The sequence below is a fragment of the Centroberyx affinis genome, unplaced genomic scaffold (genome assembly GCF_046629955.1).
Source record: "Centroberyx affinis isolate AG114_WGS23_722 - 3 ecotype Tasmania unplaced genomic scaffold, CSIRO-AGI_Caff_v1 ptg001095l_1, whole genome shotgun sequence".
Lineage (NCBI taxonomy): Eukaryota > Metazoa > Chordata > Actinopteri > Beryciformes > Berycidae > Centroberyx > Centroberyx affinis.
The window spans coordinates 490001-504555 of NW_027279640.1; the positions used below are offsets into that span (position 1 = coordinate 490001).

At 41.2% G+C, this 14555-nt stretch overlaps 1 protein-coding gene across 3 annotated transcripts in view; it reads left to right on the forward strand.

Moving 5' to 3' along the window:
- Positions 1-14555, forward strand: part of stard13b (StAR related lipid transfer domain containing 13b) — a 66258-nt gene that overhangs the window by 27376 nt on the left and 24327 nt on the right. Inside the window, exon 1 of one of the 3 annotated variants that reach the window (XM_071523566.1) lies at positions 3529-3837. The exons of 1 other annotated variant lie outside the window; for it this stretch is intronic. In XM_071523566.1, coding sequence (XP_071379667.1) covers positions 3714-3837 — 124 coding nt within the window. In that variant the 5' untranslated portion in view covers positions 3529-3713. Of the gene's footprint in view, positions 1-3528; positions 3838-11068; positions 11263-14555 lie in introns of those variants that run through there. One more of the 3 variants, XM_071523564.1, reaches the window with a different exon arrangement.

Below are 14555 nucleotides of genomic sequence, written 5' to 3' on the forward strand. Positions count from 1 at the left end.
GGGGCCTGGTGTAAGACCTCCTGGCCAACTACATGACCCAATCACAGAGGAGAAATCAGTTTCCTCACATCTGGGATTTTCCCACTACAGCTATGGGGCAGCATTCCACATCAGTCACCGGACACAGGCAGCACACACACACAAACAGGCCCTGGAATTTGGATAACCAGTAAACAAATAAATGTGTGTGTGTGTGTGCATGGTTATCTGTATGTGTTTATGAAAGAGAAGGAGGGAGGAAAGACAAGAGAGAGAGAGAGAGCCAGGACAGAAAATTAAACCGGTTCTGAAAATGTGCCAATTTTTTCAGGGAAAACGAGAAAATGAGTGCTTTCTAAAGTTGCCCGGCCAAAACAAACAAGTGGGTGAGTCAGCGAAGGGAAAACATTCTCAAGCTGATTGATGTTTCCTGTCCTTGCATCTGCTATTACTTCCACCACCAGCGACCGCTCCAGAGGCCGAGTCATAGTCTGGCCACAACGATCTCCACCACGATAACGACCGTCTTTATTGTGTGTGAGGTATTTTTTTTTTTTTTGGCGGGAGAGACAACAACGGTGGGCTGTTTGGCTCTGCGATGATTCATGTCCAGAGAGGTCACAACCTGCTGTCGCGCTCCCTCCATCACTTTCACTGACAGATATGGCATTGTTTGTCCTGTCCAACCCAGGACTCCACGCCTCGCCAGGCACCGGGACTGGAGATGGATACCTTGTTTACAAGCTGTGACATCTAATACACTCATTCGTTATCCTTCTCTCCCTCTCCCTGCCAACCTAAATCAATCAACGGATTAGTGAGATGATGGATCGAAGGCGTTTTGAAGATGCTTTATAAGCTGCTTTAGGAAAACCTGTGTTGTTGCTTTCTAATTATTTTGAAAGCTGACACCTTCACTTTTGTGAGAGATCACACACACACACACACACACACACAGTGTAATAACTTACTCATTGATTTTGTTATGTAGAGGAATTGATTTCTCCTTTAAAAAAAAAAAAAATTCTCAGGCAGGTCAATTTTTAGCTTTTTTTTTTTCTTTGGACTGCCTGGTTCACGTGACCAGCAAAAATAAAAAAAGGTGCTTGACTCGCCCTATAACCCTCACCCTGAAAAGTCACACGATCAAATGAAACAGGTTCTCCAGACAAGTGTGTGTGTGCATGTGTGTGTGTGTGTGTGTGTGTGTGTGTGAGAGTGTGTGAGAGTGTGTGAGAGAGAGTTTTTCTGTCCTGCAAGCTGCATTTTAGCCACTGGGGTCTGGACAAGTGGGGCTGAAAATAGCAACATGCCGGTAAAGAGGTTCCTTCTGCTGAGCCATGCTAAACCGAAAAGCAACACAGCCATGAAAATCTATGTTTTCCCACACATTTCACTCCTGTGATTCATAAAACCTTGAAATGCTTGTCAAAGAATCAATTTTGATTCAAAAACTATCACACTCTTAACACTAATTATGCCACTTATTTTGTGATGAATGCAAAGTTTTGATGTTTTGCTAGATAAGAAGGTTTAATCTTTTATGTCAGTCTCTCTTTACCAGAAGAATGTATTATAAACAAAGTCCTATCTGAGAGATGTAGATGTTAATTTAATACAGTCGTCAGGCAGCATTGAGTCTCTTATAAGCAGGTTTTAGGTTTATTCCTCCTGACACAGCCATAATTTCACTGTAAGACAGAACAAATGGAAAACTGAGCTCCCCATAATTGTCTCCACTCAGAGGCAGAGGCCTTTGGTGCTCGGATATCTTACTGTGCGACCTTGCAATATAAATCAGCCATCCAGCTCTGTGGCAAAAGGAGGCTGTATCACCTATCTCCTTGTTGAAATGAAGTAATGTTAGCTCAGCTTCAGCCGTACGGAGAGGGCAAACCGAGGGCAGCAGAGGTTCATTCATTAAAGAAACTGTCAATCTTCAGCCAGTCACTCTGCGTTAAGACTGTGTGTTTATAATGGAATTATGCCTATTATAACAGTAATCCCAGCTGGTGACCATGAAATTAATACGGCCGATATGATATCACAACTCTTGGGGTCATGCACTGCCTGAATGGGCATGCAATAACTGGAGGAAATTCCTAAAATAATTATGGTGAAGTGATTACTCAAGCTGCTGTCTGGCAGACAACAGTGGCCCAATGTTGATGTTAACAAAACTGGGTTATCAAAATAACTTATCATGACTTTTCTTCTGACATGGGCTGAGGTTTTCTTTACTTTTCTGTTCAGTCACTTATTGTTGTACAATCTGTGCATGTCAAGAGATTGACACAACAAAAGCAAATGGTGCTGAACCTCTGTCTCTCTTCAAGGCTTGACCTTCTCCAGCCTACCTGACGATAAATCATTTAACTCTCAATAAGCTTTAAGATAATAGAATATGTAGCGCTGACAGTGAATTTAGGTCAAAACCCATACAAAAATAAATTGTAGAAGAATCCTGTAGAAACGTGATAACAAAACTATCATGTGGTTACTGGTAAAAGAAAACAGAAAAGCCACAGGGAGATTAAAAAAAAAAACATGTCCCTACATGAATATTATAGTAGTATTACAGCGATTTTTCATAAGCTTTTTTCACTTTTACATTCTAAGATTATTGTGATAACGATAAAACATGCGATTGGAGAAAGTGAATTCTCAGTTTTTAATTGTGTGTGTGTGTGTAGTGGCGGTGTTGAGTGGTCTGTAGCTCACGCTGCCTTCAAGTGCTCCTCGTAAGCTTCTACTTCCTAGTTTACAAGTCATATATTCAGACTTTTTGGTGCATTCAAGTGCTACTGGGTGGAAAAAATGACAAAATGGACTCTGTAATGAAAGGCTTTTTTGTGGCTGTTGTTTTATTTTAGTAATCATGTGGCACAGACTTATTTTTTGCCGCAGTGGCAGAAGGAAGGGGAGAAAATGGAAAATATGCATCAGGCATGTAATTGATGTTTTGATCAATTTAATGGCCAGACGTTGTTGTACATTACATTATTACATATTTTGCAGTAATCTAAATAAACTCTAAACTAAATACTATTTGCAGATGTTGTCTCTTCACACCCAGTTGTCTCACAATCCCCCCCATTAAATGGAGTCGGTTGAACTTAGAAGTACGCACAAAAATGTGACAATTAAAAGTTAAACAAAAATTTAAATATACAATACTAATTATTTACATAGTATGCCAAACAGAAATAATATGATTAATCACTTTTGCCATCAATTGTTGACATTCATTTCCATGCTCTCCGGACAACACAACACAACACAACTCTAGACAAGGGAATTCCCCTCTCCCAGTCATATTTACCACTTGGTTGGGTCGTTCATGTCACGCGCCTGCTCATAATTCCCACCTTTCCCACAGCACTTGAACGCAGCACGTTTGTGTGGATGCGCGTGGAGCCTCTCTTTCTCACACATACACATACACACACACACATCTGGTGTGAAGTGTGAAGGGCTCACCGGGTGTTTGTCGCTATCAGTTTGTTACTTTGTCTCTTTTTGTTTTTTTTAATATCCGTTACAAATTGAGAGGAATATTTACCGGGAACATGAAGTCAAATCTTTTTCAAAAATGTTGACAACTTCGCTTGAAGACCAGGCACCAAAGGCAAAATAAGAGGAAAGGTGTTTCTTTCGGAGACGTTACTGTAACATAACGGGGTTGTGCACAGAAGAGGATTCGTGAATTATTATGTCCGAGTCAAGGATTTGCGATGACATCTAAACGAAACTCAACGAAACTAAAGCTGAGGCGCTCCTTCAGCGAGCAGCTGCGGAGCTCCACATCCAAAGCTTGGGATTTACTCTGGAAAAATGTCAGAGAGCGACGACTCGCAGGTTAGTAGCCCATAGGTAGCCCAGTTATCACAGAAAGTAACAGCCAGGAGTGCAATAGTGTAAAAAACAAAACAAAACTCACTTTATATAGTTTACCCACCTTTTTAGGCTATCTGTATGACATAAATTAATACATCATATTAAGTATCAAACTGATGTAAATTATAAGGGAGAATAGGGGGGGAAGTTAGGAAGGATAGGGGGAAAAGCATAAATGAATGCTTTTCTGCAAATATTAAAACATTTTTGTTCATACTGGTAGTTGTTTGCCTTATGATGATCGCAGTTTGTCATCACATGCCTGGCAACAACCAGTAGTTTATCTGCATTGTTTCCCATTGGACTGAAAAAAAAGTATAGGCTAACTAAAACACAAATGGCAAGATCTTTAAATGGCTTCAAATGTGCATTTAGTCTCATTCATTGAGAAATGAGAAAAGAAAATGTGACACCTTTAATTCTCGGATTAAATACGTGTTCAGTTGTTTAGTGAACTAACATTAACTCTGTGGATGATGTCCTGCAGCCAGCATCTCTCAGGTTTAACAGGCTCAGCATTTTAACAGCATTTACAGCACTGTGTATAAAATCCACAGCAGTGTGTTCGCTCCTAATACCAACTCTATCCACTATGATTTAGTAAAACCACTGGGTGGCGCTGATGCGTAATTTTTTTTACTTTGAATGAGAAATTGTGGCTGTAGCCTGACAGGAGATAGGAGACAGTAAATAATATTATAACTTTACCGCATGTGATTTTGTGGACGGGTGTGGTTGTAAACATGTCCATGTGATTACAAAGCAGTCAAACATAAAAAATGAGCGTGTCCTTGTGTTTAGCTTTTAAACGCATACAGTATGTTTACCTTCTGAACCAACACGTGATATCCTGGTCAATGAGTATTAAAGAAAAAGGAATCAGGAATTTCCCCAACAGAAACCTTGAACAAGTTGTGTGTGTTTATGAGAGAGAAATACTTGATACTCTGTGATTTGGTTATTATTTGCGTATTTTATTAACTTTTTGCATAATAGTGTTTACTCCCTCTCACCATGAGCCTGCAAATGTATGTAGATGCCCACTTTGATGTATTAGGCTATCTATCTTGCATGCAGATGACTTTCATTTCTGTTATGAACTAAATCACATTGTGAAAACTTTGAAATTGCATTTAAGAAATTATTTGTCTTGTATCCAAAGTGGGGCTATAGTTTTGGCTTGTTTTTTGTTTGTTTTTTTTTTGTTTACATTAGTTCACAGTTTTTGTAACCTGTCTTTGGACATAATACAGATTCTGGCTCACTCTTTCTTTGAGATAGTATACATTGTTTTAATGCCTTTGTGTCTGTAAAGACTGCTGTCAGTGTTGTATGACTACTGGGAATCAAACCCCCTGATGGATAACTTCTGCAGTAACCAAAGTTACCACTAGGTGCAGTAAAATGACCATTGAGGGCAGAGAGTATAGCAGTTCTTCATGTTGCAAAGCCATGAGAATTAAAAGATAACTTTGTCTTCATAAGAACAACATTCATTGCTGGAGTCTACTGACAGATATTGATAGTTTGAAACATCTGAACTTACTTCATTCACCTTTTCACACTTGTCTGTTCTCTTGTGTTTAACGGCATTGATAGCTACTACTGTTCATCTATCACATGTGGCTGTTTGTTTTGTTCATGAGGTTTGATGCATGCATGCCTCAGCTGTGCAGCCCGTGTAGCAGCTGAGTCCTGTGCCGTCTGGATAGTTGGCACATTAATCTTGCATTCTTTTCCATATATGTATCTCAGTGATGTGCCATGCATCTGGCAGTGTCTGCAGCGCTGTGGCCTTCAGCTGCTGTTTATATGCACACTAAACAATGAGGGGCTGCATATAGACCTGGCTGATAGAGCTGACTGAATTGACGGACAGACTAATATTAACAATAATAATAATAATGATACTAATAATAATAATCTTTATTTATATAGCACTTTTCGAAACACAGTTATAACGTGCTTTACACTCAAAATAAAAGAAAGTCCAAAGACAATAACGACTAAAAGTGAAAAAGTAAAATACCAACAATTAGATGGAACAATAAGGCAAAAACAGAATAAAAGCAATATAAAAGAGGCAAAAACAGCATAAAAAGCATAAAACAAGGCAAAACAGTATAAAAGCAACAAAAAAGAGTAAGCAAGGATCCTAAACAGACTTAAAACAGAACAAAATGGAGACATAAAAACAGAGTAATCTATAAAAAGGCCTTTTTAAACAAGTGGGTTTTGAGAAGGGATTTAAAAGATGAGTTTGCAAGTCTATGATAATGTTTTTTTATAATTCTAATAATTGCTTGCCCCTTCAAGTGAGGTCAGAGGTAACCCTGATATTATCGTAATCATCACTAGGGATGGGATGAAATATCAAAATTCAATATATCGCAATACGAAAATGGGCGTACCGTGGGGTTACATTCTAGCAAGCCAATGCCATCGCTAGAATGATTTGTGGCTCAGAAATAAACATAATTCTGTCATAATTGTTGTTGAACTTTTATTTATGTACATCGTATCGCGGCTGCATCGAATAGCGAACCCCATATCGCGTATTGAATCGTATCATGAGATAAGCATATACTAATCATCACATTATTGAACATTATTGTAATCACTGTTGTATATCTTCCCATGTATTCGTGGTTCAGTGTGTAGATGACGTTAACATGTTGCTCTGGTTTGGAGGCATCTCAGGCTGATGTGTGTGGGACAACAGGCAGAAAACCCCTCTCTCCTGACCAGATTATAGGGAAATTATTATTCATAAAGAACTTTTCTGAAATCAGGTCAGGTGTAGTAGACCCCTGACAGCTGTTTTCTGGCTCATCAGTAATGGGACTGGCCAGTCAACAAGGAAATGCATGTGTGTCAAATCGCAGAACGTGGCCTATTTGTAGCCAAACATTGATGGATGACAGCTGTCAGAGAAAGGCTTTTTTCATTACAGAGAGAGATACATCAAATATTTTTCCACACATAAAGGCTGTGACTCAGAGTTGGCTGACTTTTGTCATTTGCATAAGTCCCTCAGATAACAGAAAAACATGTGGGAGAAGTTATTCATATTTACTTCAGATTGTTACATTGTATCTGTCCCCTGCTACGATGTTGAAGGTCATTTTGCAATAAACAAATATGGTGAGATTCATCTTCCCCTCTGTGATTAATAAGTGTTACTCAGTCGCAGTTAAGTGGAAAATAGAAGCCAAATATTGATGGATGGTAGCTGTCAGAGAAATGATGGTTTTATAGAACAAGGCATTTTTCATCACAGAGAGAAATGCATCAAATCTTTTTGCACATTAAGGCTGTGACTCGGAGTTGGCTGTTTGAAGTTATTTGCATAAGTCCCTCAGATAAGAGAAAATACAGTATATGTAGGAAAAGTTATTCGTATTTAGACTTAGAATATGCAGGTGCTTCACTCAGAACTTTGGCAGCACATTAAAAATATTTAAATTGCCAGTTTCAAACACTTTCCACTTGAGTTGCTGGGTTTGAACATCTGCTTTGGGTGAATGGATTTTACAATACATCCAATTTAAAACTTGCACAAACTGGGCTGAGGATAGCATGTACGCTTATCCATAAAATAAACTGAACCGTGAGGAGTGTGGAGGATCAAGAAAACATAATTTATGGCTTTTGATAATACATTAATTGGGTTGTGTGTGTGTTATTATAGCATTAATACCCAAGAGGGCATCCTTTACTTTGATTAAGGGTGTGACGGTGATGCGGCTCAGTACAAGGTGCAGTATGGTTTGCAGGTTAAAGAGACTTTCCTGTAACTGGAAGATCGTAGGTTTCATTCCCACAGTGGGTGTATGTGTCCATCCCTGCCAAAGTGTCCTTGAGCAAGATGCTGAAGCCCTGCCTGTTTCATTTCATACTTTTTCAAACAGTATGGCAAGTTGTGCTTTTTGGTATTTATTCGCATAACTCTGACAGTGTGCTTTGTCAAAACCATCCATCATGTAATTGGAAATGATGAGAATCTCATTTTTTTTTTTAATTGGACGTATTGCAAAACCTAATTACCCAAAACTTTGAATGTAGGCAACATCTGCTGATGTCTAACATAGCCCATTTATTATCATTGTGATCATTAATTAATCTGAACCAACTAGCTAAATAAGATAATCAGTATCCATAGGTTATGGTGGGCAACTTGTTTTAGCTTTAGCTTTTTAGATTATTTAACTTATTCTAACACAGCATATACAGACTTGTGATTGTGTTTTTATTCAAAATACCATCAGATTTGCTACACTTATTCTACTTTTTCTGAACAGTATATACCATACTTAGAAAAAAATAAATGAATAAAAAAAAAACTTAATTTGCAGGTCAGGAGTCTGAATATATTGGGACACACCTCTATTTTGGGGAAAACCCACCAGCTGCACACAGCGGCTTAAGGAGTGCTTACTACTAAAGATAAGATTGGGGTCTGAATAATTATGCATGCAGTCTCACTATAAGATCCTCACTGTGTAGACTTGTCTCCACTCTGAATCACAGCTATAGTGGGTTGAAAAGTGAACTTCAGTTAAGACTGCTTTGTGTCTGAAGTAGAGCGCCTGCTAATTTGTAAATATAAGAAATATGACGAGCTCCCTCTTCCACTGGATCGTTAATAGGTGTTACTCAAATGCTTCAGGTTACCTGGAAAGCAGCTCCCATGGTCCAGCAGTATTAACATGTGATTTACTACAACCCAGACCTAAACACAGCCAGTCAGACTCGGTGGCTCGCGGGGTGGAAATCATCAGTCACATTGGGGCTATTCTTAAGCCTCCTCCCTCCCCTAACCACAGGGAACTCAGCCACCACGCCAGAGCCAGGACTGCCCAGTGCAGATTACATGTGTCTGCCTCTGAATCATACCACATCAAACTGCTGTCTAAACACCATCAGCCAGGAGCCCGAGCCCGACTCCACCAGGTTCACTCGGAATAAGTATCCCTTCTGATTACACCTGGCTGAAATGATAGCCGAGCGCTGGAGGAACCGAGAATTAATGAATGAATGAATGAGGGCTGGAAACGCCTCTGAATTATGGCTATGTTTTTAATGTGACTTAATTTGTCATCTGCGATATTGCAGTGAGCGATACATCCCTCTTTGTCATTGGCATCTTCCACAGCCTCAGCATGTGTTTGTGTGTGTGTGTGTGTGTGTGTGTGTGTGTGTGTGTGTGTGTGTGTGTGTGTGTGTGTAATGCGAGTCTGGATTCCTTTTCCTAAGCTGTATAGTAGTTCAGCTCTGAAACCTAGACAGGGCGTGTTGGAACAAGTTTGATAACGGCTGCAGTCACAGCACCCGACACATAACACTCCTCACTAAGGACACACACACACACCGCAGCCGTTGCTTCATGGCATGCAGCTCAAAGTAAAACGCGAGGACGTCCGATGAGCACGCCAGAGATCTCATAGCTGTTTCACAATCCGGCTGCTGAGGCATCTGAGTGAGGACACTGACAAAAACACCTGGGGAGGCATTAAGCTCATTCGTTATTATGTTGCATAGCAGCGGCTGATTGATTCCGTAACATGATAGGTGTGATGTGCTCGGTGATTTTTTCCGTCTAGACAGGGAGGAAAGAAAGAGAGAAAAATGCCAGTTCGCGCCAGAGATCACGCCACTGTGAGCGCGCTGCTGCCACTCATTCTCAGGATCTGACACCTTATAGTCATGCTGATCCTTTTGCAGCGTATTCTACGTCTGGAGGAGGAACGGACACAGGTGTATGTGTGTAAAAAAAAAAAATAGAGTCACCGCATGAAATCATCTGCACAATGTCACACCACCACCTGCTACCTGAAAAAACGCATTGATACATTAAAATAGCTCGTGCTTGGGGTGTGGGGAGGACCATTAAACCCAGAAGGAGTTTATGAAAAACCTGCAGAGGGTTTGAGGTTTGCTGCTGAATTGTGGTCTTTGTGTGCTTAAGCTAGGGTGGGTTCTGCCAGCCGGGGAGAGGGACAGACAGGGGCTGTGTTTAACTTGGTTGCTCGCCCATTTGTACCCTATTCACATGTATGGGGCTATGCTTACACTACACAGGCAGCCTGTATGCAGAGACCAGGACGGTCACAAGGAGAGTGTCTGGCCCTGATTGGCAGCGGGTGGGTCTGTTTGCGCGGATGTGGGCTCTATTTCAGGTGTGAGGACCTTGTTGTTCCACACTGGAAACCGGCTGATACAAATGGAATTTTAAAGTGGAGGAGTTTTATTTTTTATCACAAATCAGAAATGATAGTCATAAGTGACGGTAAGGTCAACTATTCCACATGTTGCCATAGAATTGTTTATTTCATGACAGATCCAGCTTTGGTTTCACTGTTAAATGTAATGACAAAATCTTAAGCATAGTAGGCTACACCGAAAAAAAAGCTTCAATTTCTTCCTTTGATTCAGTTTGGATGCCATTTGAATCGAACAAATGACATGCTCCAGCCCCATCTTTCCCAGTCTTCTGTTTGGTAGAGTGAAGGTGATCGAGTTTGCTCATTATGTAGGTGTTCAGACTAAAAGTTTTTTATTTTTTTGTTCCCCCAAGGTGCTGACACTTTTTGGAGACTTGCTGAGAGGTTTTCCTGCGGCTGGAAGTAGCGGTTTTGTGATGGGGGTGGGGAACAGAAAATTAGCATTCTACCACCAGGAAAACAACTTTTCCCTCTCTCCCTCTTTCTCTCTCTCTCTCTCTCCCTCTCTCTCTCTCTCTCTCTCTCTCTTTGCATGGCACAGACTCACTCTTGCCCAGTAAACTTGGCACCTGTGTGAACAGCAACAGCAGAGGAGTTGTTCTTGTGCAGGGCGGGCCGCCTAAAAGCCACTATTTTTCTAAGCCCTCCCACACCCCCCTTTCTTCCACTGCTGCTCTCCTTACTCAGTTCATAGGCATTCCACTGGTATTTATATTTCCCTCCAGAGCAGGGGGAAGTTGACCAGCGTTCACACAGACACTGGATTCAGCTCACCAAGGTAGGCAGTGCTCCCACTGCTCCCCCGCCATTGGCTCCACTGCGGTCACATGACCCGCAGAGGTAGAGTGAAGTGTTGGCACTCCTCCCCCTAGCCTCTGCTCTCCCGTCCCTCTCAGCTCACTTTTAGGCTTGTTGCGCCTGCATGTGAAGTTTTCTGTTGGTGGGAGAGTGTGTGTGAGTGTGTGTGAAGGCCTTGTTTGGGGTACAGTGTTCCTAGTTATGTTCAGGGAGCTCCCAGAGTCCCCAGGCAGCGAGTGTCTGGGCAGCATGACCCCAGAGACTCAGGATATCTACCTGAGAATGGACCATCGTCGGAGACGCTCAGGGTACAGGCTGGGCAGGATCATTGCCAGGCAGCAGCTGCTCAAGAGGATTGCTGGAGGTAGGAAAGCTGTGTGGATTTAAGTGACAGTTCGGACTCGGAGGTAGAACTATGTCTTTTCTTAGCCAGGTCACCTATTGTCTTTATCTGTCTCTGTGCTTACTTCTAGGCACGCTAGGAATGACTGATCAGAGACCCGGTAGCCAAAACATGGACTGAATAAGATATGATAAAGATAAAGATACGGAATATGAGAGTATTTAATACAGAGTGTCTTGGTGGCTTGGTGAGCAAGGGCATGCACTGTTGTGTTTGTGACAATGTGGCTTCGAGGTCAGCTGATCACCTCTGTCACATGTCATTTCATATCGCTCTGGTTTTTCCTCATTTCTCCTCAATTCTCTCCTGTCAAACAAAGGTAAAATTCCATAGATTCCATCTTTTAGAAAACAAATACAGCAGCTATAAAGTTCTCATGTGCAGCAGCAAACAATGCCAAACTTGACCTTCAGCCAATAGGCAGTCAAGGGTGGCCTTTTGTTTTTTTTGCTCATAAATAATTAGTATTCAAATGACAGCAACAAACGTCGATAAGTGATAAGCTATAGGGTCAGTTGTGTAACAAAGAGAAAACCCAGAATGTAAACAAAGATATCAATGAATGTCTGACAGTTTTACAAGCTCTCAGGCTCATTTGAGGACTGTTGTGTGTGTGTGTGTGTGTGTGTGTGTGTGTGCGTGCGTGTGTGTGTGTATGTGTGTGTGTGTATATGTGTATATATAACCAGGGGAATATAGTGGTGCTTTAACACAGCGAGGACCTGCCCTTTCACTCAGCTTTGTCCAAGGCTGTGTCCCTCTTGTCGTAGCCTCTACCTGGAGATTTAAGGCTTTGGGGGGGTGGGGTGGGGGAGGCTGGGCATGCATAACAACAAAGGGGATAAAGTGCTACCACTCCCCCTCCCTCCTGCAGGTGTGAGCACCCTGGAGCTGGATCAAAGGGTGGCCACATTTCACAACAGAACTTTCTATCAGTAGAGGCTTCAAGCCATCAGCGGGGAACTCGCTCGCATAGTTCTCCTCTCACTCACAGTCCCCACACTACCTGATGCATGCGTCAAATAATGCACCGTGCTCTGTGGGTAAGACGTCCTGAATCATCACAGAGGATTTTAGGCAGCACATCAAGCACAATTTAGCGGTGATCACGGAGAGATGAAGGATACACAGGACTTGACTGTTTGGTTGATGCGTCAAGACGTCCCGGAGCTGTGTGTAGGTACCCTTGTTTTCAGAGGGAAATCTTGATGATCTGATGTTTCCAGGCGTGTGGAGTCATGTAACTGGGCATGTGTTGTCAGATTACAGATGTCTGGTTTGACAGCAGACCAACAATTTTGGTCATCTGTGACAAGGACAGAAAATATGTATATCTTTGAAATGTGTTGGGGTTGTTTTATGTAAGTTAAAAGTCATTTTTTTTACACCTTTATTTGCATGATTTACTGTCAGATGTGATTTGTTAAGGAGTAGCATAAATGTGTGTCTGTCTTTTTTTTATATACAGTACATATACTTTTGAATAGGATTTGGTTTTGTTCTCTATGCCATGGGTGAATATTAACTTCTGATTCACTGGAGGGTTTCTGTTATATTTTGATATTCAGAAGCCTCTAGAACAGTTCTAGCGCTGTTCGACAGTTTCTTTGAGGTTTTAAACTGCCTTCAGAGCGATCAAAGTTGTGATTAGGCCTTTTGAAAACAGAATTTCTCAAAAGTAACATCATTTAGTCTTAATGCCTCAGTGTCATACCTGTTTAACCTCAGCCAGTGAATACAACCACGACCCACATGTCAACTTAAAAAAGAAAAACCTTTGAATTTCAACTGCTTCAGCTAAAGTTATGAATAAAAAAAGAAATCAGCAATATCTAGTTGCAGCAGAATGGTGGTAGAAAGGACGCTTTGTGCTTAGATGTGCTGTATTGAGTTTGTGGATGCGTTAAAAATATTAGGCTTACAGAAATATACCAGCATTAACTGGCTGTAAGCAATACAAGCTTTTTGATGCAAAGCATGCAAACCATAGTGAATGTTAGGCTTGCAGTGAACTAAGCATGAATAACATTTTGTTCAAGATTATATGAATAGATTTATTCATATCAATGAATACTCCTTTGGCAAATGGATCTATTGTAAGCTGGGTAATACCATTCTCTCCACGGTGTCTGGTTGTATGAAACTGCGAGACACATTATGTATTTCACTCCTAATTTTGGTCAATTTTGTTTTTCTAGCTGGTTTCTTAAGTGCCGTGATTATGCTAAGCAATCTTCATACCTAATTTTAGTAAATTATAGTTTTTATATGACTGTTGTCTTAAATGCCATGATAAAGTAATTTTCTAGCAACGTGTCAGCTTTAAGAATCCCCTTCCCTCATTTTCTTTAATAGGAGCCAAGGTTTTAGCCTTATATGAATCTTTATTTGCCCTCGTACCTCTCGTCTCACCTTATGTGACATATACCTGTTTGAAATGCCCCAGATAACAGCGAGGGAAGTATTTTGAGGGCCTGACTGCAGACTGCAGAGCGTGGAGAGCCAAAGGAGTAATCTCCATGCGTTGCAGTGGCTCCTGCATTCCAGCTGGCCCGCTCTGTTGACATAGCAGGCTGAAAGTGAGCGGGGGCCATGGTGACTGGCAGCCTTGCTCATGTATTGTTTCACCCCGAATTCCAGGGAAGCTTGCGGGGTCTTAGTCATGTTTCCGATTTGATGGCATTTCGCTGCCACCGGAGCTATGTGTGTGGGTCCTCGCTCAGTCCGCTGTGATTAGCTGCTGACAATGAGCTGGAATGGACTAAAGACCCAAAAAATGTTATTGTATGAAGATATTGGCCTAGCTTATTTCAGCGGCTTGGAGAGTAGCTGTATAAGGCCACATAAGGCCACATTTATGTTTGACTGCTGTACAGCACAGGTGGTAGAAGTACACAAATTATTCACTCAAGTAAAAGTGCAAATACTCATCTAAAAATATACTCTGGTAAAGGTTGAAGTACTATTAAAAATCCTTTACTCAAGTCAAAGTATAACAGTACATGGTCTTAAATTTACTTAACGTATAAAAGTAAAAGTGGTCTTCTAAAAAAAGACATTTCTAATGTACTAAACTCTGAATCACAGATGAGAAAGAGTCTGTAACGTTAATTCTCTACTCTCTTGTTGCTTCTCTCATCTTTGTGTTACTTCTCTCTCTGTCCCTTTCCCTCCTGTTTGGTGTCGTTATAAGCAGCCAATCGCATTTGGCACTTGATCAACTGCTTCCGGGATGGGAGCTGTCTGATGCGGAA